This window comes from Euleptes europaea, chromosome 12 (genome assembly GCF_029931775.1).
Source record: "Euleptes europaea isolate rEulEur1 chromosome 12, rEulEur1.hap1, whole genome shotgun sequence".
Lineage (NCBI taxonomy): Eukaryota > Metazoa > Chordata > Lepidosauria > Squamata > Sphaerodactylidae > Euleptes > Euleptes europaea.
The window spans coordinates 41,492,717-41,519,166 of record NC_079323.1 but is presented as its reverse complement, the minus strand read 5'-3'; the positions used below and the strand labels follow the sequence as shown (position 1 = coordinate 41,519,166).

The window sequence follows — 26,450 nt, the reverse complement described above, 5'->3', positions numbered from 1 at the left end:
GATATGACATAAAATGTCACTTGGTTGGGCTGGGCCATGCCTTGCCAGCCCAGACTGAGAGGGGGTGGCTGGCTTGGCTGGCTTGCAGGCCACATAATGGCTCTCAAGGGCCCCCGGAAGAGATCAGATGGTGTCCTACACTTGTGGTTTTCTGGTGAGGATGCAAAACAGAATTGCTCTGGAGAGCTGATGGGGCAATCTGAGCTGGGACAAAAGGGGAATATCCTACTAATTGGTGCATACATTGTTTTTAGTTTTCTTTCTCATGTGCTGTTTTAATATTTTTTAATTAAATTGAATTTTTTTTTACATTCTTGTTGGATCCTGGGGAAAAGGTGGGTACGTAAACATTTTAAATGGATGAATGAATGAATGAACCAGCTTCCAAATCAATTGATTATCTCAAGCATGTGCCATAAGGATACTAGACAATCGGAACAAAAGTTCTGATTGAATGAAAAAAGCTGAATCCAAATAAAGTTCCTGTGCAGCAGACAGTGTAGACAAAGAGGCTGCCAGAAGAGCACAGTTAGGCTAAATTTTGGTGGGACTGAGGGAGAGAACAATCAAGAATTAGGTCTTTATTTTCCTAAAAGAAAGTAATGGTATATTCTGCTCACATCATTACTTTCTTGGTAAGATGACTAGTAGAAAGAAGTGTAAGAACTGCCTTCTAAAGACCTTCTTCCTTTCCTCTTGTGACCTAATCTATGACAATATGCCAGGGATGGCTGAGTGACTCACCATTATAGCTGGGGATTAACAGATGCATACTAGACTCTAATCAGCTTCCACAGCAAATGACCTATATATCCTGGCTATGGGTGCAGTCACTTGCTATTTTATAATGAGTACCTTCATCTTCCCGATACATCACAGAGAGAACTTGGAGATAACACAGATAATCCTGTGATTTAGAATGTCAAATAGCGAATAAGGTTATTTGGTTGAGCCCCTTCCTGTTTGGAATACTCATTATTTCTTCAGCATCTCTTAGCTTTCTTCTAACTGGAGCCAAATAAGAAAAGATAATGAATGCACCAGAGAATAAAGAGTACCTGTATTGTAGTTATTATACTTGTATTTATCGGTAGATGTTCTTTTTGCAATCTTTCATTTTGTTTACATGCAGAAACTACCCCTCAGACTGGGTCAACAGCAATTTAGCATCTTTGACTTCAAACTTTGACACAAATTTTCACAACTGTCAGATAATTCTGGCATTTCATTCACTTGGTCTTCCTAGTTCACAGCAGCTATAGTTCTTGCCCTTCATTTATGGTGCCCTCTGGGGCTGTTTCGGGTTGGAAAATGGGGGAAGGACAGTTTTATGAATTTTCTCCAAAAATTACACTTAAGAATCATGTTGCTTTGTTTGTAAAGTCCTTCATTTTAAAAATTGGAATGCCACAAGGTGGCAAGAGAGTAATGGCTATTACGGCTACTGGTGCATTCTCCCATGTAAACCAAATTTGGGTAATATCCTCATATTCTAGAGACACCGAGACTAATGAAAGTTTTCAGGGAGACTAAATAAATAAACACACTTGGGACAAGACAAGACAATCAGATTTTGCACATTAAAATAGATTTATTTTTCTATAGTGCAGATGCAATTATAATCTTACCATTGGAAATATATGGGAAATTATTCCACTTATCAAAACACAAATAAAACAACCAATTTTCCTTTTAGAGCATGAGAAATATGTTAATTATTTCCTCTAACGATAGCAGAATGTTCAATCAGCAGGAAAGTAATCTGCTTTTTTTTTTTTTTTAAAGACAAACCCATGTATTAACTTAATGGATTCCAAATATTTATTTCAAGGAGCGAGCTGCAAGCCTTTTAAATACTTTATGAGAAGGATTCTTCTTTGAGCCATTACTTTTGGTAGCACCCATTTAGAAAAGGCCTTAAAAAGCCGCTTTGTATGCACTGCATCAATTATTTTTATTTAATAATTTACAATGAACAATAGGATAAGATTTCACTCTCTTTTTCTATTAAGTTAGCTATTTGTTTTTTGGATAATGATATAACTTCTCTGCTTTTTTAGCCACCGCCCTGAGCATCATTTAAATTGTTTTCCTGTCCCCATTCACTGTAGGATGGCCCAGTGGTCCAAATCTGAGCATATCAAAGACTAAGTTTGCTGTACTTAGCAGAGGACATGCACACCCACACAGCCAACTTTTACCGCATTTAAATTTTATTTTATTTGAAACATTTTATGCCACCTTTCCACCCAACTTACAGCCCCCAAGGTAGCAAACAATCGAAATATTAAATAAGCTTTACAAATACACACACATATAAAACAATTAATGAAATACATAAATGGAAAGGAGCGTCAGTATAAGGAATGACAAACAAAACAGAAAAGACTTTTGCCTGCCACCAGAAAACCATGATAAAGGAATCTGCCTGGAGAGGGAATTCCAGAATTCTGGTGCAACAATGGTGAAGGTCCTTTTTCAGGTTGCTCACCATTTAATTTTGGATGGTGGGGACATTTGAAGCAGGTCCCCTGAAGGTGACTGTAGTGGCCAGGTAGTAGTGGTCCCCTTGAAGGGGATTTAGAAGTCAACTGAGAGCCAGTGTAGATGAAAAATAGACTGGAATACTATTCCCCCTATGACCCATTCCAGTTAGCATTCTGGCTGTAGCATTCTGTACCTATTGTAGCTTCTGGACACTCTTCAAGGGCAGCCCAACATAGAGTGCATTGCAGTAGTCTAATCTAGATTATACCAGAGCATGCATCACAGTGGCAAGATCTTGCCCAGGAAAGGCTGAAGCTGGCTCACCAGCCGAAGCTGGTGAAAGCTTCTCCTGGCCACTGCCACCACCTGCTTATCCAACAGAAAGAGAACACAAATTTATGAAGATCCAGTGAGATCCAGTGAAAGTAACCAAAATCACACTACAACTATATTTTAAAAGATGTCCCTTTGTAACATAACGTGTGTCATGGGTTGGGAAGTTTATATAGAAATTAGCTAGGTTTCTAAAAGTTATATTTTAATTTGATCACAACAAATTCATGAACTTTTGTATTATGAAATCATAACTTAATCCTTCATTTGAAGTTTGAAATCAGGCACAGTTATATCCAGTTACTACCCTCCAACAGATTAGCAAAATAATCAGTGAAAAAAATGTTGTATTTAAGTAGGGTCACACGAAAGGGAGGCTTTCAGGCCAGGTCAGGGAAGAATGTTGGGCTGAGCACATGGGGGGAGAGAGAGATAGAGAGCGAGAGAGTGCAAATATGAGCTAGCCCAGGAAATGGAAGATGCCCAGGGTGCCTAAACCCCCCTCTCTTTCCCATTCTGAGGCTGGCAGGGGAACCAGCCCTATCTTGACCAGGACAGCAGAAGGCAGGCGGGCTGGGCTGATGCAGGACAAACCTCACACCATGTGATTTCTATAAAAATGTAATTAGTGGAAGACCCTGGGACAAAACTATGGTTGCCAAATGACTATGAAACCCCCCTCCCCACACACCCCTTTAAAAATATTTCGCTTTTGGGCCAGTTGCAACAAAAGCAAGTGATGACACTAGGTAATCAGACAAGTTCTTAAAAAAAAAATTTTTTTTTTTTACTGGATTTAGGTAATCAGACAAGTTCTGTGTTGAGTTCACCACCTGGACCTGTGGCAAACTGTTGGAATCAATCACATTCCCTGTTCAATGATCACAGCTAGCAGCTATCATAAATCTTTTAAAAATCCATCTGAACGCATAACCATCAAAACATTTTATTGCAGTGAGTTGTACAGGACAACCACCCATTTCTAGTTGATGCAATGACTTAGGGGAAGGGGGCACAATATTTGCAAGCTTTCGACTACATGGTGTGTCTATTCCTGGTATCTGCTGCTAGTGGTATGAGTAGTGATGTGTAATTTTTTTTAATTTTTCTTTAAGTTTTCATGTAAGAGATATTAATGTTAGTATTCATTTTTACAAATTGTTATTTAGAAAGAAGTTATCGGTTCCAGTGATGCATGAATGGAAAAAGAAATCTACTTAGCACAGTTCTGCTTGTGGAATGATCTCTTGCAACGTTTCCCACTCTATTCTAGTTTGCTGGTATACACAATGACATACACACACGAGCTTGTGTAGTAATCTTCTCCCATACTGCAACTCGGAGCCATTCTGAGAATGAAGAAGCTACTAGGTTCACGTCCTAACCTCCCTAAATGTCTTGTACAAGCAGAAATGCAAATAAATTTGGTTTAGGATACAATACAGTTGGGGATACAATACATTTGACTTAGCTCCTGTAGCTACAGCTACTGTGGTCTTCCTGCATTCCACTTGTGCAAGAGCTGAAATTGTGTGCTGGATCCAAGCCAAGTCCTTGGTCTGCACAACAGGGAGCTCATTCAAAGCCTAATTGTTTGGAAAAGTAATTTTTCGTCTTTCTCTGTTTTTTTCCAAGTAATTCAAAACCAAACAAAGCTTCAGAAGAACTTTAGGGCTGGGACGGCAGAAGGTTTTTAAAGTTCTGAAATTCATCCATTTATTACCTTTTCAATTTATTTGAATTGTGCTTATTTAATGTAATCTGGCAAGGGAAGCTATAGCATTGTCTGAACTATAAGTAAACCACATTTTCTCTCTTACTTCAGGCTTTTGGTGTTAATTGTGTCCTGCTTAAAGGAAATGGTATGAATTGGATTATTCTCAATACAATAGTCAATCAACTAAACAAATATATGAGGAAGAAATTTACCTCTCCTACACGCACACTCACACACATGAACAAAAAAGAAGAGTTCTGATTTCACAATGTGCAATTTTGTCATATTTTTAAAGCTAAAACACACAATAGCACAATAATGGATAATTAAGCTTGATCACTGAACAGTTTTGCATTTTCTGATCAGTTCTTTTATAAGAATTGTGTCTGTGTACCAAATTTGCATAGTAAGAAATAGGTTTTATATTCTGTACCGAGAAAGAGAGACAGACAGACTAGGGATCCTGTTGTTTTCAATATTGTCAGAAGAGCCAAACATTATTAGATGTTTTAATGCAAAATCAGTGCAGCCACAGTGGGGCAGTCAAAGGCCATAAATGACATCAATTCCTACGTACCTTGTCAATACAAAAATAGAAAGTTCCATGGCAAAATATTTAGCTTTCAGACAAGCAGATTTCCTGATGCAACCAGTATAAATGCTGTTTCATTATATATGAATCTGTGAAATGTGGATCAGATTTATCTGAAGAAAATTAATCTTAAGCCTACAGAACACAATCCAATATAGTGATAGACCCACTGATTTCTATTATGTTTTTATCCTACCTTTCCTCCAAGAAGGTCAAGGATCTTTCTTTCTCTATTAACAGGTTTGTCAAATATATCCTATCTTATCATATCAAATAGCCAAGTTGGCCAAATCTGAGGATACTTAAAGCCTGTGAACGGAGCTGTGAATGGGCTCCAGGTTTGCAGAAAAGATGTGACATCAAAAACAAACAAATTATTGGGGGGTTTGAAAACCCCCAAAATGATAAAATGAGTTCCTGTAGCTTTAAGAAACAGATTTCCCCAGTGGCTATTGCTAGGCAACAACAGCATTCCAGACTTGGAGTAAAAGGCAGGGGCAGGGGACAGGGCCCTTTCCAGGGCAGTTTTGGCCTTTGAGGGAGGACTAATTGGGTCCAGGCCTGGATTGCCAGCTCCTGGCTTGGAAATTCCTGGAGTGGAGTCTAGGGTGGGTGGGGTTTGGTGAGGGGACTCAGCCAGGTATAATGCTAGAGAATCCACCCTCCAAAGCAGCCATTTTCTCCATGTACCATTTGTTTCCACAGCATCCTCCTTCATTCTTACACAAATCATGAACTGTTTTTGCAAAAAATTCTGCTTTGTTTTAAACCTGGAAAAAAACTTTCTTGGCATTGCATTGTGTGAACTATCTTTTTCATGTGTCAAGAAGAAGGAAAAGGAGAAGAAGAAGAAGAAGAAGAGTTGGTTTTTATATGCTGGTTAATATGTTGGTTTAAGGAGAATCAAGCCGGTTTACAATCTCCTTCCCTTCCTCTCCCCCCACAACAGACACCTTGTGAGGTAGGTGGGGCTGAGAGAGTTCAGAGAGAACTGTGACTAGCCCAAGAGAACTGTGACTAGCCCAAGGTCACCCAGCTGGCTTCACGTGTAGGAGTGGGGAAACCAACCTGGTTCACCAGATATATGGTTTATTGACCCTGTTGTTGGCATACAAAGGGGTTCTAAACTGCAGGAAGTTATTATTTGGTAAGTGGACGAGCCCAGATTTAGTAGTATGTGGAACAAGAAAATGGGCAGACATTTTTAAAGGATAAAGTCTATGGGATGCTTGTTTCCAGTAAATTAATGGCAAAACATTGAATGTCAAAGGCAGAAGAGTCAAGGCTACTTAAAATAAATTAACCAACCAATGCACTGCACTTTATACTGCAGTGATATTTATAATCTAACACTGAATTTAGTAAATTAATTTTATCGAACAAAAGACCACAGAGGATCCAAGTCATACAATTCTTAGTCAAACAACTATTATCATAGCACATTTTCATGAACAGATAGATCATTGTGTCCTCTTTTCATATGAAATGTGATGTAATTTGTCAAATTTATGTTTTTTTTTTAAATCTGGCATTTAGACGAAGTGTGACTTGATGATAATTATAGGCATGAAATTAGAGCACTCTTTCAAGTCTATGGGATACCTAAAATTTGACCATAGGCTAATAGGCAATTTAGTTCTTGTAATTTCATCTGAAGAGTAAACAGCAAAGCACACATTCAGAGTTCGGATAACTATAGACAATTCCCAATAGGGAATGTCATTCATATCTTCTTCATAGCTTTCCAAAAGAATGCATGCACTGAAAATGCAAGTACATTTCAAAATATGTACATATAAAAATATGAATAAAATATTACATATAAACATATTACAACCCAATCTATGCAGAGTTACTCAAGCCTAAGCCTGTCAGTTTCAGTGGCCCTAGATTTTAGTATCTCTGCATAACATTGCGCTGCAATTGCCTTACTTCAGATCTTTAATTGTTTAGTAAATGGAACATGCCATTTTTCTTACTGTTTTATGCAACAGGGCATTTTATTGATTTATTTGTTTTATTTAAAACATTTGCTACCCACCTTTCTCCCTTGCGGAACACAAGGCGGCTTACAATATAAATATGCATTGTGTGTGTAAAGTGCTGTCAAGTCGCAGCCGACTTATGGTGACCCCTGTTTTTGGGGTTTTCATGGTGAGAGACTAACAGAGAGGTGGTTTGCCAGTGCCTTCCTCTGCACAGCAACCCTGGTATTCCTTGGTGGTCTCCCATCCAAATACTAACCAGGGCTGACCCTGCTTAGCTTCTGAGATCTGACGAGATAAAACATGAAGACACAGTTATTTCTGTTAAATTAAAATTCAAGTCAGTTGTGAGATAACATCCCATAGGTGAAAGAATGCTTAACATATTTTAATGTAGGGGAAGGGTTGTGGCTTGTTGGAAGAGCATCTGCTTGGCATGTAGAATATCTCAGGTTCAATCCCTAGCATCTCTTGTTAAAAGTTTCAGGTAGTAGAAGATGTGAAAAACCTCCACCTGAAACCCTAGAGAGCCACCGCCAGTCTGAATAGGCAATATTGACCATGGTGGACCAATGGTCTGATTCAGTGTTAGGCAGCTTTATGTGTTCAAAATGGCTAACAGGAACCGAAGTAATAAAATAACAAAATTATATATGGTATACTGAAGTGTTAGACCAGAATCTGGACGCGCGGAGCCCTTCAAAGCCCCCGCGGCCTCCCACGGCCAGGGGGCGGGTTGCCTTTCCAGGCTGGGCGGTACAGCCTCCCTCCCGCAGCCCTGCAAAGGCAGGCAGGCCGGCCGGCTGGCCAGCAAAAGCGCTGGAAGACTGGGCCCCAGGGGGAGAGCGAGCGAGAGAGAAGCGAGTCCTATTCCAGGAGGCCAGGTCATCTGGGCTGGTAGACCTGGCCCCCGGGAGAGAGAGACAGAGACAGAGAGAGAGACAGAGAGAGAGAGACAGAGAGAGAGAGACAGAGAGAGAGAGACAGAGAGAGAGACAGAGACAGAGACAGAGACAGAGACAGAGAGAGAGAGAGAGAGAGAGAGAGAGAGCGAGAGAGAGAGAGAGACAGAGAGAGGGGTCATGTTAGGTCATGCATTCAGTTGAAAGCATGCACAGATCCTCTCAAGGCTCAAGGTTGACTCCGCCTTCCATCCTTCCGATGTCAGTAAAATGAGTACCCAGCTTGCTGGGGGTAAAGTGTAGACAACTGGTGAAAGCAATGGCAAACCACCCCGTACACAAAAGGTCATTTATGCAGGGTCAATTTTGATGCTCGCTCAAAGCTCTTCTTCTAAATGCGACCTTTAAAATGCCTATTCACAGACCCGAGGCAAAAGGAGAAATTCCACCCCCCACACTTGCCTGCTTCTTCGTTTGCATAGCCATTGGCAATGGTCGTTTGCATAGCTAAGCCATGTTTGTGATTTTTCATAGTTCCTTCAGTAAATGCTTCGGTGTGGTGGCGGAGCAAATACAAAAGGTCGCGTTAAAGGGGCTCTTAAGAAATGCGAAGCAGGTATGCACCGGCTTCGCCGTCACTTCCTGAATGACAGTTCAGCATGAAAAACTCAAAAAAATATACGGGGCACTTCAGCCTGGAACGCGCTACTAATTACCAAGCATAAATGGCCAGAGTCTGCCTAGTAAACATCAGGATGTGATGTCATCCATGGGTCAGTAATGACCCGATGCTTGCACAGGGGACTACCTTTACCTTTACAGATCCTCTGGCTAAGGACAAGTACCCAAATTAAACAAACAGCTGACTGCCTGGACATGGAGCATTCCTAGTTCTCTGAATATGTGGTCTGGAATTCATCCTCTCCTCTGCGAATGGATCAAACAGGGTGACCAAAATGTTAATCTGCTTCCTAGAGTGTAGGAATTTTGATAAACCAGGAAGGGTTCAAGCACTTCTCTTCATATTGATATGAGTTTCTACCAGCTCATAAAATAGACATGTCATTGTGTGTGTACCTGTTGTCATGGCAACATTCAGTATGTACTAAAACAGTATTTCGATGACAAAAAACAGCCTCCTCTGTTATCTGGAATGTCTTCTTTATCCCTTCCTGACAAACAAACGCCACAGGTTAAATGTTACTAACTTGTAATTCTTCCTTGTTTTTTAAAGTAGATGGCTACAAGCCTTGCCTTCAGTGACATGAGGCACAGAACTGAGCTCCACAAAACTCAGTATCAGCCAAATAAACACTTTCTGGTATCTAAAGAAACGAGAGAACCAGGCAGAAGTACAAAGTTCTTATTATAAGCAGCTAATGGAAGTTAGCTTCCATTAATGACAATGAGGAAATTGAAATTGTTCAAGACTTTCTATTCCTTGGCTCCACCATCAACCAAAAAGGAGACTGCAGCCAAGAAATCAGAAGGAGATTGAGACTGGGAAGGGCAGCCATGAAGGAGCTAGAAAAGATTTTGAAGTGTAAGGATGTGACTCTGGCCACCAAGACTAGATTAATTCATGCCATCGTATTCCCTATTACTATGTATGGGTGTGAAAGCTGGACAGTGAAGAAAGCTGATAGGAAGAAAATAGATTCCTTTGAAATGTGGTGTTGGAGGAGAGTGGTACGGATACCGTGGACTGCCAAAAAAACAAATCAGTGGGTTATAGATCAAATCAAGCCTGAACTGACCCTAGAAGCTAAAATGACTAAACTGAGGCTATCGTATTTTGGTCACGTCATGAGACGACAAGAGTCACTGGAAAAGACAGTCATGCTAGGAAAAGTTGAGGGCAGCAGGAAAAGAGGAAGACCCAACAAGAGACGGATTGACTCAATAAAGGAAGCCTTGGCCTTCAATTTGCAAGATCTGAGCAAGGCTGTCAAAGATAGGACATTTTGGAGGACTTTCATTCATAGGGTCGCCATGAGTCGGAAGCGACTTGAAGGCACTTAACACACACACAATGGAAGTGAAACCTATACAATGGTCTAGTGGGGTTTCAGAAATAACACACAGACACTCTGTCTGGTTAAAAAAATCCAACTCAGTAAATATACTTAAGAACCAGTATATAATATTATTTAAATAGGTTTATCCTGACCTGGATAGCCCAGGCTACCCTGATCTCGTCAGATCTCAGAAGCTAAGCAGGGTCAGCCCTGGTTAGTATTTGGATGGGAGACCACCAAGGAATACCAGGGTTGCTGTGCAGAGGAAGGCACTGGCAAACCACCTCTGTTAGTCTCTTGCCATGAAAACCCCAAAAAGGGGTCGCCATTAGTCGGCTGCGACTTGACGACACTTTACACACACAAATAGGTTTATGATGCCTGAAAGGTGTAATCATCCAGTGGAGTCCAGGGCTGGCCCAAAGATTCTGGGTGCCCAAGCTGCCCCCTCAGGGAGGCAGAAAGGTAGCACCCACCCACCTGGTCTTCTCCTGCACCACAGGAAGGCGGAGGGAGATGGGAAAATGCTGTCCATCATCCTTGGCAATGCCTGCACACTAGGGAGGCAGGAGAGGCAGGAACCTTCTTCATCCAGCTGCCCTGCCCTGTCCCTCCGTGGAGAGAATAATAATTGGTTTTTATATGCTGATTTTCTCTACCTTTTAAGGAGAATCAAACCAGTTTACAATCCCTTCCTCTCCCCACAACAGACACAACAGAGCCAGCATGGTGTAGTGGTTAAGAGTGGTGGTTTGGAGCAGTGGTCTCTAATCTGGAGAACTGGGTTTGATTCCCCACTCCTCCACATGAGTGGTGGATGCTAATCTGGTGAACTGTATTTGTTTCCCCACTCCTACACATAAAGCCAGCTGGGTAACCTTGGGCTAGTCACACTCTCTCAGCCCCACCTACCTCACAGGGTGTCTGTTGTGGGGAAGGGAAGGGAAGGTGATTATAAGCTGGTTTGATTCTTCCTTAAGTGGTAGAGAAAGTCGGCATATAAAAACCAACTCTTCTTCTTGTGAGGTAGATGAGGCTAAGAGAGCTCTAAGAGAACTGTGACTAGCTCAAGGTCACCCAGCTGGCTTCAGGTGTAGAAGTGGGAAAACCAACCCTGTTTACCGCATTAGAGTCCGCCGCTCATGTGGAGGAGTGGGGAATCAAACCCAGTTCTCCAGATTAGAGTCCACTGCTCTTAACCACTACACCACGCTGGCTGAGGGAAGAAGCAGACTCCCAGTAGCTGAGGCCTGGGGCACCTCCCTGAGTCAGTAAGATGCAGGAAACACACATATATATCCTCAGTGCTATGTTGTGCCTTTTAAAACTGAGCAGACGGTATCATCTGTTGATATAACTTTTTGGCAGCTTGTTGACTGCTGGGGACCATCAGAGTTAAACAGTTTAATTGGACAATGATAAGGCCTGCATCACAGGTTGAAGGATGTTTGGATTGAACATGTATTTCAGAATTACAGCCTTCTCTAGAAAGCAATGCTTTTGAAAACAAGTCCCATTTATATAATGTAAGAGTGTTGTAAAGATAACACTTTATTGGAAAATGAAGACTATACTGAAACCGTATGCATTTCCTAATGTAGAAAAGTATTGCAAGCTCTTTGTGATATTATCACTCTAGTCATTCATTCATTCATTCATTTCCTTCCTTCCTGTATAGTTTACCTTTCTTGCTGAGACTCAGGGCAGATTATGGGATAAAAACATTACCATCAGACAGTATAAGAAAATCAGTGAACAATGCATTAGGACTAGGATTAGGGAACATACAGATTTAATGGAATGGGATATAAAACTGAGCCCTGAGGAATTCCACCAGACAAATTCCAAACCAATGACAGCTGGTCTCCACCAACAGCAACTTGGAGATGTGCCTATAAGAAACAATTTAAAACAATCCAAGGCAGAACCCTTAATCCTGACTTCTACCTCCAAATGCCTCAACAGGATGGCATAGCCCACAGTGTCAAACACTGTCGGATAGATACAGTAGGAGTAACAAAGAGATGCGGCCCTTGTCCACATTCAAATGGAAATCATTAATTAAAGCCACCAGCTGTCTCTGTCCCAGACTGAAAGGGGTCTAGAGCCAATAAGTCATCCAGGAAGACCTGGAGGTGTTTTGTGACTGCTCTTTCTTGTCTTGCCAAGGAAGGGCAAATTAGAGACTGCATGATAGTTGGCCACATCATTCTTCTCTAGTGAAGATTTTTAAAGTAATGGGCTGATGACCGCCTATTTTAATGACTGAGGAAAGGTACTCTGAGTTAGTGACCGATTTATGATGGTCATCCAGGACTCACTTAAGTGATCCATGCATTATTTCTGTAACCAGGAAGCAAACAGCATCTAAAACAGGACATATTTGACAGATTTTATCAGTAAAGAAAAAAAATACTTTGCAAAAGCACCACAACTGATTGTCATATCCTGAGAATTTAAAGGGTCAGATTTTGGATTCAGCAGGAGTTGAAATACTTTGAACCACCAAGCTGGGCATTAACTAGCTGATTCAACTTGGCCATTTGGCCTAAGCAAGATAGATCTGAATTTGTGCATATCACCATGTGCTATTATGCACATGGCTTGGAAAGGGATGAATCATGAAGTACATGGTTTACATGCAGAAGGTCTCCAGTCCAATACTTGACATCTTCCACCGAAGGATCTTAAGCAGCAGGTATTAGGAATTGAAAAAAATCTTTCTTTGCCTAACACCATAGAGAGCCATTGCCAATCAAAACAGTCAATGCCGATCCTGAGGATTATAGTATGTGGGGAGATGGCACTTCAGCCTTTCCCCTGAGCCATTTTCCTGAGGGGGGGTATGTGTTCCAATGAGAAATATATATACCCTGAGTAGACCACAGAATCATAGAGTTGGAAGGGGCCATATAGTACAACCCCCTGCTCAATGCAGGATCAGCCGAGCATCCTTGATAAGTGTTTGTTCAGCTGCTGCTTGAAGACAGCTAGAGAGGAGGAGCTCACCACCTCCCTAGGCAGCCAATTCCATTGCTGAACTACTCTTATTGTAAAAAAAATCTTCCTAATGTCCAGCTGGTACCTTTCAGCTCGTTAATTTATATGCATTTTTGTGAGTCCTATCCTCTGCTTCCAACAGGAACAGCTCCCTGCCCTCCTCTAAGTATGTGTGTGTGTATTAAGTGCCGTCAAGTCGCTTCTGACTCCTGGCAACCCTATGAATCAGTGTCCTCCAAAATGTCCTGTCTTTCACAGCCTTGCTCAGATCTTGCAAATTGAGGGCTGAGGCTTCCTTTATAGAGTCAATCTATCTCTTGTTGGGTCTTCCTCTTTTCCTGCTGCCCTCAACTTTTCCTAGCATGACTGTCTTTTCTAGTGACTCTTGTCTTCTCATAATGTGACCAAAATACGATAGCTTCAGTTTAGTCATTTTAGCTTCTAGGGTTAGTTCAGGCTTGTTTTGATCTATAACCCACTGATTTGTTTTTTTGGCAGTCCACGGTATCCGTACCACTCTCCTCCAACACCACATTTCAAAGGAACCTACTTTCTTCCTGTCAGCTTTCTTCATTGTCCAGCTTTCACACCCATGCATAGTAAATAGGGGGTACGATGTCATTAATTAACTTAATCTTGGTGGCAGCCTTTCAAATACGTAAAAAGAGCAGTCATATCCCCCCTCAACCCCTTCTTTTCCACAGTAAACATTCCCAAGTCCCTCAGCCTTTCCTATTAGGGCTTGGTCTTCAGGCCCCTGATCCTTCTAGTTGCTGTACTCTGTTCCCACTTCATTCTGTCCACATCCTTTTTAAAGTGAGGACTCCAGAACTGCCCACAGTACTCCAGGTGCAAACTGACCAATGTGGGGTAAAAGGGGACTATAACATCTCGCGATCTGGATGTCATGTCCCTGTTCATAATGTGACTTGGCTCTGATTCAGTAAACCTGTTACTCTTTAAAGTGCTTCATGACTATTTTCTGTTTTTACAGCGGTTGTCTGGCTGGAATTGATAAAACGGAAGGAACAAAGACATAAACAATTGTCCAAATACAGGCCTTGATGTGAATATGTGGATAATGTGGTTACTTTGACTATTGGCTGAAATTTACATGCCAATGAATATTGGCAAGATGCCCGCAAAATGCCGAAACAACTCTGTATGGATGTCTGCCTATAAAAATATGCTCTATCTGAGTGGTGGTGGGTGAGAGACAACCTCGGCTGTGTCTCACCTATTATTGCTCACAAACATGCATCTTCTAAGGTTATTTTGGCAGAATCATTGTGGCTTTAAAACCAGACTGACAGACAGCAATTGTAGAAGTATATAAACTATGTTATGTATATTACATAAATGTAAGAGCTGTAGCTTAAGAATTAAATACAAACAGATTTATGTCTAATAAAGGAGTTAACAGTTTTGTATGTTTTCCGCATAGAATTTGTTGGTGCTGCTTAAAGAAGATGTAGCTGACTGAAAAAAACGCACTTGTGTGGTATTACATATCTGTGGTCTTTCTCAAAATTAGTGAAAGTGTTTCTGAACGACATTTGTTAACCTGAAAAGACTAAAAGATGACATTATATCCCTTCCCCCATGTACAGTATACTAACAATGTACAGTATACTAACACATATTTCATATTGTAAAGGTAGCAATGATAAATTATAGAGAATAATTAATACCCCCAGTAATAATCCAATTACTTTATGTGAGTTTCCTATTCTAGTAAGAAACTTTAAAAATTAAAATGCTTTTTGAAAACGGAGGTGTTTTACCACCATGCAAGCATACTGTCACTGGGTACAATCCCAGATCCATTGATGCAGATGGGCTCTCTTCCCAAGGCCCGCTTTCACAGCCCTTACAAAGTTGCATAAAAGGACTCTTGCCAAGCCGATCTGGTAGATGGTATCTGCTATGCTGGGTCATGCCATTTGAGCTTGAATGTATCTGCTATATCCTATGTGGCGCTGTGGATATTAATTGGGTCTACAACTATCTGACCTTCTCAATTCAAATTCTAAATCAAATCGGAAATTAAAAATGACAATGGAACAAGTCACTATCATAATTATAAAACTTTCTAACAATTGGTTTATTCCTTCATTAGTTTTCAAATGTCTCTTTATCTCTGTTTCATAAGTATTTATATTCAGTTCAGTTCTTCATTATTACAGTCCACGACCAGTAGGTATATAAAGAAAACATGAATTACAGAAAGAATAAAATTTATAAGTATTTATATTGCTTATGCCAGATATATAATAGATTATTTTATAATATCCTTTCAATTGTAAACTGGGTAGTTTGGTGGATACATTTTTTTTATAATTCTGTGGCTCTTTGTAGAAGCGACTTTGCATGTTTCAAGAGGATTTGTGTGAGTCACATTTTATATGGTTTTTTTTTGCACATTTTCTGTTATGTTTGAAGAGGGAGCTAGCACAGCTATCCATTGAGATTACTTAACTTCTCTACACAGACTTCTTTTTCAAACATTAGAGAAGGAGCATAAGAATAGGAAGTGTGGTTCATTCAGGCTTCTATGCTTCTTGAAATGTCTGACAACACTCTATACAACATGAGCTCTATATGCAGGCCCCAGTGAAAACTGAAAACAATAAAGGTTGTGCTTTCGTCTCAAATTGTATATTATCATATTTTGTCGAAGGCTTTCACGGTCAGAGTTCATTGGTTCTTGTAGGTTATCCGGGCTGTGTAACCATGGTCTTGGAATTTTCTTTCCTGACATTTCGCCAGCAACTGTGGCAGGCATCTTCAGAGGATTAACACTGAAGGACAGTGTCTCTCAGTGTCAAGTGTGTAGGAAGAGTAATATATAGTCAGAAAGGGGTTGGGTTTGAGCTGAGTACTGTCCTGCAAAAGTAATGTGCACATTACTTTTGCAGGACAGTACTCAGCTCAAACCCAACCCCTTTCTGACTATATATTACTCTTCCTACACACTTGACACTGAGAGACACTGTCCTTCAGTGTTAATCCTCTGAAGATGCCTGCCACAGTTGCTGGCGAAACGTCAGGAAAGAAAATTCCAAGACCACGGTTACACAGCCCGGATAACCTACAAGAACCAATTATCATATTTGTTTTCCAGCCAGTGGCTTGCACCCTGCATGAGATTAAAGAGAGTGGCAAGGACATGGGGAGGTGCCACTGGAGTAATGTCACTCTTGGGGGAAATCCGGAAATGACATCATTGTATCAACATAGCACTCTAGGATTCACTGGAAAATCTATGGATTTACTATAGAATTTTGGTGAATCCTAGAGTGTTGCATCAACGCAATTATGTCATGCCAAAGGCAAGCTTCAGTGTATTTTCCCGTTTACTGCCATGCCAAGAGGTGGCAAGGGTCAGAGGCTGCTGCTGGGAGGTCTCCCCCTACAGCGGCAGTAGAAGCACTATATTTGTAGGCAAACTGATGAAAAGGACAACACAACCATACCTCATACATCCACAACATTATTTTTATATTTGGTAATTAAGGCATACAGTGGATCAAATCAAGCTTTGGAAATTTAGAAGAAGCCATAATCACAGCTCCTGAAACTGCTCAACCTCCTCCAGTACTAAAGCTGATAGTTTAAGAGCAAGGGAAACTACAAGATTACGAAGATACTTCTAAATGCACTGGGGTGTAATCAGCTATCCATTTACTTTGGTCGCTTATGCATGGGTACTTCTCTCATGTTCACCCCCAGTCTGTCTCGGTTGTTCCTTGGAGTTATGAATGGGTTTTCTGTCCATTAGAGATGACCTCGCTGCCAGCTCTCACAAATCCTGGGACTTCCCATTCCTCTATTAACGGTTCATCCATCTCCCCTGAGTTCATCCCGGGTGAAATCCCCATGCATAAGGCAAAGTGCGGGACATGGAAGCTTGGGGGAGTGACATTTCTCTCACAGACATCACTACAGCCAATTACAAAGCACCGTGCCAAGGAGTGGGCATTAAAATGCTTCCTGCTTTCTGCTTCCTGGGAGTTCTTTCTGAGCTTGGGTTCCCCTTTAGAGAGCTCCATTTTTTAAAATGCTTTTTAATATAGCCATTGGGTTTCGGGGGGGGGGCTTTTCTCCCACAGTAAGCACTGCAGCCAATTACAAAGCAGCATTTAAAGGGGCGGGACTTGATTTGAGCTTGGAGACTGCTGGTGCATAGTTTCCCAACAGGAAAGTGTGGGTCCAGCGAGCTAGGGCTGTTGATTCGGTTCGGCCCGAACTGAAAATCAGCCGAATTTCCCCTGATTCGGTGGTTTTTAGTTCGGGAGGAACCGAACTCAAAACTGGCGGGCAACCGGGGGGGCCGAATTCAGCGAGTTCGGGAGTTCGCGAATAAATTCGGCAAATTCGGCCATCAGTAAGCAGCATAACCGTCAGTAAGCAGCATTCTCCTCCCCCGGCCAATCGGTGGCCAAGCTGGGTCTTCTTCTGGCCAATCAGTCAGGATTGAGTACTGGAGGAATCAGCTGATGTGCGGCCCGGCCAGGGAGAGAGAGAGAGAGCGCGAAATCCTCGTGTGTGTGTGGGGGGTGCTTGTGCACATTTGCTCCTTTCTGTGGCTGCAGGGGGTGTATTCTTTGGGGTACTGACACAAAACTTTCAGTGGAGCTTCAGATGAAGCTTCTTAAGATACCCCCCATGTTTTGTAAACATTGGGTCAGGGGGTCCCGAGATATGGGCTCCCCCCTTTTTCTTTCCATGGCTGCAGGGGGCGCATTTTTTGGGGTACAGACCCCAAACTTTTAGTGGAGCTTCAGATGAAGCTTCTTAAGATACCCCCCAAGTTTTGTAAACATTGGGTCAGGGGGTCTCGCGATATGGGCTCTCCCCCTTTTCCCTCCCCCCTTTTCCATTTATGTGGCTGCAGGGGGCGCTTTTTTGGGGATATAGCCCCCAAACTTTTAGCATAGCTGCAGACAATTATTCTTAAGATACCACCCATGTTTTGTAAAGATGGGTTCAGTGGGGGCAGAAATATCGCCTCCCCCCCTTTTCTCTTTCCGTGGCTGCAGGGGGCGCAGTTTTGGGGGTGCAGATCCCAAACTTTGAGCGGAGTTTCAGACCAGTGTTCTTAAGAGACCACCCAAGTTTTGTGAACATTGGGTCAGGGGGTCCCGAGATATGGGCTTTCCCCTTTCCCCTTTTCCCTATTGGGATGAATGGATCAGCCGATCCTGTGTGTGCATCTTCTCCAGAGCAAAACGTCCCGTGCCTAATTGGAATCATCTTGGATTACAAGTCCTCCCCAGCCCGTCCTGATGGAACAGAAGACAGCCACAGTAAGACCCCTTTGGGGGCTTTAATCTATAATTTTTCTCCTGTGTATGTGTGTGTGTGTGGGGAAAGCAGAGTCTGTGTGTGTGTGGGGAGGGAGCAGTTTCTGTGGGTGGGGGGGGAAGCCAAAGGGGGCTTTCGTCGGTTCTGCCTGGGGTGTGTGTTTCCCCTCGAGTCTCTCGCTCCCTGGTTTGAGGGGGGAGGTTTCAGTTGTGTCTTCTGGTTTTCCCTGTTGCAAAGGTGTTGTTTTACAAGGTTGTGTTGCTTTGCAAACTGCTGTCGGGGCTGGGAGCTTTGTGCGTGGGCGGCAAGCTCTGCTAGGAGATGCACATTAAGGGTGGGGGGGACCCCTTTCAGGGCCCATATCTCAGCCCCCCCTGACCCAATCTTTACAAAACTTGGGGAGTCTTTCAATAAACGTCCTTTGAAGCTCTGCTGGAAGTTTGGGACCTCTAACCCCAAAAATGCCCCCCCAGAGCCGCGGAAAGGCGTGTTTGTGTTTTTAATGGCTTTAATCGGCCGAATTTTTTTTCCGAACTTTGAATTCCCGCCGAATTGAACTGATCCGAAGTGGGGGAGTTCGGACTTCGGCATATCCCGAATCTAAATGGGCCGAATTTGGCCGAATCCGAACTATACCAAATTTTTTTAAATTCAACAGCCTTACAGCGAGCAACGAACCTCAGGTAAAACTCCCATGCGTAAATGACCATAGTGGAGCTGTACTTTCCCATTTCTTCCTGTTTCAACTCACTGAGCCCTCCGAGATTTTATTCCTACAAGGCAGAGGATTTTCAGGAGCCAAGTGGGAGTCTGCAGTGGGATGGAAGAAACTGGTATAGAACAGATCACCACCCGCTCTCCAGCAACTGGAAATGCTGTTCATTGGAGGAACTGCATGGCTAGATACATGCCACTCCCATGATCCGTGACCATTTTCTATGCTATGGTTCTAATGAAACAAATGTAAGCTTCATACTCAGCCTAGTTATGAAATTAGATTTTTGTTATAAACCTAGGTGCAAGGCTTTAGGCAATAGCAGTGCATTTCCATAATATTTTTATTGCCTTTGTGGCCAAGATCAATTTTCCTCAAAACTCAGTGCCATCTTATATAACGTGAATAAAAATGCCATTACTTATGTTATTGGGTAATATTCAGACAAACAGAGCTGAAGTGAATTGAAATGAAAGTTTAAGTTAGCAGAAACATGCATGAACAGCATTATGCTCAGGTCATTCCATATTTCCAGATTTAAAATGTATTTGAAATAAAAACTATTCTTGCCTAAAGAATGGAAATACAAGAGTTTTACTATTTGTTATTATACTGACCATGAAGTAATGCGTGGAACACGAAGTAATAATATCAAGACAATAGGCTTATTCAAATTTACAAAGAGAATGAGGTGAGTGGGCAGCTGTGACCCAAGATAATGAACACAGAGAAAGCTTCTTAGATGAAAATATATATAACCAGTGATAAATAAAGATGACATTTGAAACATCTAGTTTCATAGCAAAGGTAACTGAGTCACAGGGATAGCTAATTCAAAAGCCAGCCAATCTGCATATTATCCCAGTTGCAGCAAAGAATATAAGGGAAATATCTATGCCAAATTCATAAACTCTGATAGATAGATAGGTAGATAGGTAGATAGGTAGGTAGGTAGGTAGGTAGGTAGATAGATAGGTAGATAGGTAGGTAGGTAGATAGGTAGATAGGTAGGTAGATAGATTTTTTTAAAAAAAACTTACACTTGTTGTATAAGCTGCCTCAGGGTCATCTTCTAACACACGGGATAATCCAAAATCAGACACCTTACACATGAGGTTGCTGTTGACCAAAATATTCCGAGCTGCCAAATCTCGGTGTACATAACCCATGTCTGAGAGATATTTCATGCCAGAAGCAATCCCACGTAGCATGCCAACTAGTTGGATGACAGTAAAATGGCCATCATGTTTCTGCAAGAAAGATAGGGGGTCTGGTTAAAATCTTTAAGCAGGTTTACATTTTTAAGTTTTACTAGTTTAAATCAATGTACATTTCTAACATGTCTAACCCTCCTATAGCACAAGGATATCTTCCTAATCCAAGCAAGTCTCTCAACAACTTTCCTTATAATGACTTCTGGCCCTTATATAGCTTGCTCATTTTTAACTTTTCACTGATCTTTATCTATTATGCAGTTAATTCTTCTTTTCCCTTTTGGTATATATTGGAACCCTTGCCCCATTACTAATTTCTGACCTTTGCCATTCAGATGGGGGAACGAACCCCTCAAAAGCAAGCTGGGTTCTTTCAACCTTTCTACAACCCTTGCTGGCAATATCAGAATAAGATAGAGCACCTTGATGCATCTTTCATAATCAAACTGCTTATGTATATAGAACCTGTCTACGTCATATTTTTATTTTTCCTTCTACTTTTGCATCTAGCCATGCATGGAATAATCTAATTTCACACAAAAATGGGCCATAATGAAAGGAGATATTTCTAAAATTCCTTAACCCTGCATTGTTCCTCCTGTCCTTCTTTGTTCATACAACAGAGATGGCATTAACTCATAGAATCATAGAGTTGGAAGGGGCCCTACAGGCCATCTAGTCCAACTCCCTGCTTAATGCAGGATCAGTCTAGACCACCCCTGATAAGGGTTTGCCCTGCCTCTGCTTAAAAACTGCCAGTGAGGGGGAGCTCACCACCTCCCTAGGTGGCTGATTCCACTGTCAAACAACTCTTACTGTAAAAATTTCTTTCTTAATATTCAGCCGGTACCTTTCTACCAACAATTTAAACCCACTATTTTGAGTCCTACCCTCTGCTGCCAACAGGAACAGCTCCCTGCCTTTCTCTAAGTGACAGCCCTCCAAATACTTAAAGAGAGCAATCATGTCCCCCCCTCAATGTCCTCTTCTCCAGACTAAACATTCCCAACCCCCTCAGCCTTTCCTCATAGGGTTTGATCTCTGATCATCCTCGTCGCTCTCCTCTGTACCTGCTCCATGCTGGATCACACTCAGTCTAGGTGGGTGGACTTATTACCATGGAAGTTAATGCATTCTGATCGTAGATTATACATGCAGTACAATGTGGGAGTAATTCTCAGGCATATGTTCCACCACTGAAGGTAGACCACCATATCACTGCACCTCGCCGGTGCTTCACAATCCATTGGGTCAACCCACAATGTTCACAGTTCATTTTCTAGCAACCAGCTCTAAAGCAACAATGTGATAAAGACCTAAAAATCTGTTATACAAATAGGTTCTTACGAATTCCACTACCATGCTTGTCAAAGACGACTGTAAAAAACATGAATGTATGACAAATTAAAAAGGTTCATTTCTTAAATCTGTGACAGTCTTTTAATGAAAGATGGAATACCTCAGAAATGGGGGATAGGGGAATATCAAATAATAGATAGGCTCTTGTCCAAGGTTACACAGTTAGGAAACCCCAGTGGAAATAGAGTTGGAAAGAAAACCCAATGAGAAAAAACTCTTATTAGCTCTTACCTTTCTAATCCATTTTTGGACATGGAAGTGTTTCCTCAAGGACTGTCTTTGATATGAACAGTACTTGAAACAAAATCAAAACTTGAGGAACATTTAAGCAAGTGTCCACAAAAGTTATTTTGTTAGAATAACACTGAAAAGTAACTTTTAAAAACTGTTAAAAATAAAAGGCTGTTCCTTCTATCTACAAAACCCATACATACTTATGGACCATTGTTCACTCATTCCTCTTCACAGGAAAATAAGAAGAATCCTGCTGGATCAGACAATCTTCTACTTCTGTGGCCAGCCAGATGTCCTGGAAAGACCACAGGTATACTGTTTCTGAAAATGGAGGTTCTGTTGAGCTATTACAGCTATTAGGCATTGATGGATCTACTTTCTATAAGTCTGTTTGATCCCTTTTTAAAGTCATCTAAATTGCTGGGCATTGCTGTGGCCGAGGCTGGACTAAGACAAGTTTAGGTCCTATAGCCATATCAAGTTTAAGAGGCGCTATAGCATTTTTAAAGGTAATTTAATAACTGTAGGGGTTAGGAAGAAAAAAGGAAGACCCAGCAAGAGATGGATTGACTCAATAAAGGAAGCCACAGCCCTCAGTTTGCAAGATCTGAGCAAGGCTGGCAAAGATAGGACATTCTGGAGGATGTTGATTCATAGGGTCGCCATGAGTTGGAAGCGACTTGACAGCACTTAACACACACAGGGGTTAGGTTTCCTTCCTTCCTTCCTTCCTTCCTTCCTTCCTTCCTTCCTTCCTTCCTTCCTTGGCCCCTCATAATTTGAGGCCCTATAGCTTACTGAGTTTGTACATAGATCCAGCTCTGTCTATTGCAGTAAGTGCCACAAGTTAATTCTGTAGTTGCTCTAACCTATCCTGGTCTTGTCAGATCTTGGAAACTAAGGAGGGTCAGCCCTGGTTAGAACCTGAATGGGAGACTACAGGAGTACAAAGGAGGAGTATGCTACACTTTGGAGGAACACTGCTCCAGGAAAGAGAAGCAAGACTTCGGTGGTGCAACCCTGTGCCTTCCTTTCTTATTCTGAGGCCTTGGGAGACCCCAAGGCAGTAATGTAGCAAATGGCCAAAGGCCAGGGGGTGGTGGCAGTGAGGGAGGAGCCCCACACCCTTCTTTGTTATGAAGAAGACATGAACAATCCACAGTACAAATGCATAGATCCACTAGCACTGCCATTTTCTCATTGGGGCAGGGCAATCCCCTGTCCCTAGCGGTCCTGCAGCCGCTCCAGTGGCCAACAGGAGAAAAATAATCTTTAAAAAATCATTGTTTGGTGATGGTGTGACTCGGAACTGATGTCAGTTCACTCTAGGAATTGCCAGAAACTCTTTGGCTTTGCCATAGAGCTTCTGGTGATTCCATCATGTCCAAGCTTGCCCCCCAAAATAATGTCATGCCACCCCCCCATCACCCCCTATGTCGCTGCCCCCCAGGTTGTACCTTGAATTTAAGATGCACATTCTGAAGATGGGAGGTTGGATTTTAACACTGCATTATAGTAAAGACGAAGCTCTACTCTTATGCAAGGCTCCTTCCATCAGTACAAGGAGCCTTTCTCAGGTGGAAGAAGTGTTGTTTGCTGGTGGAACTCTCTTTGCATCAGTCAAATGCTGCATTGATAGTGTAGTGGCACTTTTGTATCCAACCTACTGTCATTAATAATATAAATTTATAAAAGATACATTCACAAATACGTAAAGATGTGGGTGTGTGTGAAAGATATAAAAGTTTCAGAGGTTTTTGTGCAGCTAGAACTACTTTCCTTTTCCAGTTTAAGTTGAATTGGCAAGCAACACTAAAGTGGCGCACAGTATGTAGGCTCGGGAGCACAGACAGTTTAAATAGCAATTTTGACACAGTAGGCACTTTCCTTTTGCTGGAACAAGACGTAAAACCTCAGGTCTTAATGTTGGCCTTCTAACTACAGTTTCAAACATGCCAACAACAGGCAGTTCAGATTAATTGCTTAGCACAGTTGAAAATAGCATTATGTTTTCACTCTTCCAGTTAATAGGGCCGCTCAATGAAATATTTAAGTAAATCCACTTTTTGCGATTCTCTGTCCTCCCCATGAATCCTGACCAAAATATATTCAGATGTCAGTGGGTTTCCAGTTTTTTATTTTTTTTTTAATGCTAGAAAGCTGGCAAAGTAGTAAAGCTTAACTCTTCAAAAAGCACACACATTTTACACATTGTCACATAACAAGTACAATCCATGGATTTGAATTAAACATGGAGACTTTGTGGATTACATTGCTGTAAAGCTCTTGAAAAACTTTACCCAACTTTTTTTAAAATAAGGAAAAAAATCAGTCTCATTGCATCTTTTTAAAAAACCAGGGCTTTATCTCACTGTGCTGTTGTCAAACTATAGCACTCATGTGCAACTGGAGTGTCTTATCTACACAGGAAAGTCCAGTTTTCATTTATTGCTACAGCACAATGATAGTGCAATATCCAACTATGTGCGGAAGCATCCAAGATCATACACTTGTTAATTTAAAACTAGGAGCCAGCCCCTGCTTATTTTGTTCACTGACCCCATAGCTTGCTGTGTTGGCAATATTATTTTATGGGGGCTCTGCCTCTGTATTGAGTCTCACCAGTCTGAGTTCTGCACCCAATTGCACAATGTGAATATTTTTCTCAGGTTGTGGGAAATCACAATACACATACAGACCTGAATTCTGTCATTTAACTTAGTAATATCAATCAAGGTAAAAAATATCCCTCCTAATCAATAATTTAATTGTTTTTTATGTTTAGAATGTATTTTAACTCTGCCTTTTAAATTGTTTTAATAATGTGTGTGTGTGTTGGGGGTTGATTTTAATGGTTCTAAAATGTGATTTTATCATGTATGTTTTAAATTGTTAGCAGTTTTCACAGCCCTTGTAAGGGGAGAAAGGTGGGATACAAAATTTTGCAGATACTTAATTTCACAGATCGGGGGGGGGCAGACTGACCCCCAACAGGTTTTCCTGCAGACTAGGGGGACCTCCTAGGTCTGCAGAAAGATCTGAAAATTAAATATATATATATATCTCGCAGGGTTTAAATCCCCCCAATTTTAAACAATAGCACTGTGTGCTCATGCGCAGACCACACACTCACCACTCATGTGAGAAGGACACCAGCAGCCTCACTGGGCCAGGGTTGCTGTTGTCAGCAGTGATAGTGATGGGGGAGGGGGGAAGCCACAGCAGGATTTCCAGCAGACGCTGAGAGCCCCACTGGGCTCGGGATCAAGGGCATAAGCAAGGGGGAAGAGCAGTGGCAGACCTACATTTTTGGGGCCCTGAAGCTTGAACTGTTATGGGGCCCCCTTTGCAACCAGCAACAATAGGGCAATATCCAACAAGGCCCTGGCCCCAGCCTGATGGAATGATCTTCCAAGTAACATCAGGGCCCTATGGGACCTTCAGAAGCTCTGCAGGGCCTGTAAAGCAGCGCTTTTCCACCAGGCCTACAACTGAGGGCAACCACAGGTTGTCATCGTTACTGGCCTCTCTCTCCTCTCCCTTGGGGCTTCTGATATGAGGATTTGGCTGCTTGGCCGGGCCTCCAGTGGCCCTGTAATTATATGAGTACCATCTTGTTAACTGTATTGAATGGTTTTATGAATTTTATTGATTAGTTATGAATTTTAGATACATATGATTTTATTATGATTGTTGTTACCTGCTGTCAGGTAAGAGAGAGGAAGGGGGATCTTCAGTAGCTGCCACCACTCTGGTGTGAGCCTAACTCAAGAAGGCCCAGAGCACCCTCCCTGCCCCTGAATGCTTCTTCTCCCAACAGGGTATACTTTCTAGGTGACCAAATGAGGCATGAGGACCCAGGGCAGAGTAACAAACAGTTTATTAAAAAGGTCTAATAAGAATGATAACTCAAGCCACAATAGGGCGACAAAACCAGTAAAGGCAGGCAATCAAACAAATAAAACCCCTAACACATCTATCTTTACTGTCCCTAGCTGTCTCTTGGCACTAGGCCTCAGGCTAACTCACCTCTTCCTGGATGAGGGATCCCTCCATCTGCAGCAGTCTCTCCCCAGCCCTGCTCCCTAGGAGTAAACCCCCTCCCTTTTCAGGCAAGGCACTTTATTCCTTCTCCCCAGGCACCACTCCCTTACCCCTGATTGGCCCTAGCCTTCCCTGTAAATCCTCTTCCACCAATCACAAGGCCCGGAGATGTAGGCCTGGTAACTACTTTAATATAGGCCTCCCTAGGGCCTGTAGGCTGCACTTGAGGCTTAGGATCATGACACCCACCCTGAGCCCGGCTTTGATCAGGAATGAGGGTGGGCTACAAATTTAACTAATAAATAATAATAATAATAGGGAGGGGTCATCAGAGAGGGCACATTAGGATAAAGAGGTGAAAATCTGATCTTTTGGTGTTAAAATGCACAAATGAGACAAATGCAGCCTGAATCGAGAATTCAGATGTCTTTTTATGGTTCTGATTGGCTCTAGCCTAAGGGCTGAGCTATAGAATTATTAAGCAGTGCACCAATGTAGGATTTGAGGATGCAGCTGCAAAAATGTAGACTATGAATAGATTCT

General features: G+C 41.9%; 1 protein-coding gene across 1 annotated transcript in view; it reads right to left on the bottom strand.

Moving 5' to 3' along the window:
- EPHA6 (EPH receptor A6) overlaps positions 1 to 26,450 on the bottom strand; it is a 492,623-nt gene that overhangs the window by 28,385 nt on the left and 437,788 nt on the right. The window contains exon 14 of the mRNA XM_056858093.1: positions 20,097 to 20,306. Within this exon, the coding sequence (XP_056714071.1) occupies positions 20,097 to 20,306 (210 nt within the window). The remainder of the gene's footprint in view (positions 1 to 20,096; positions 20,307 to 26,450) is intronic.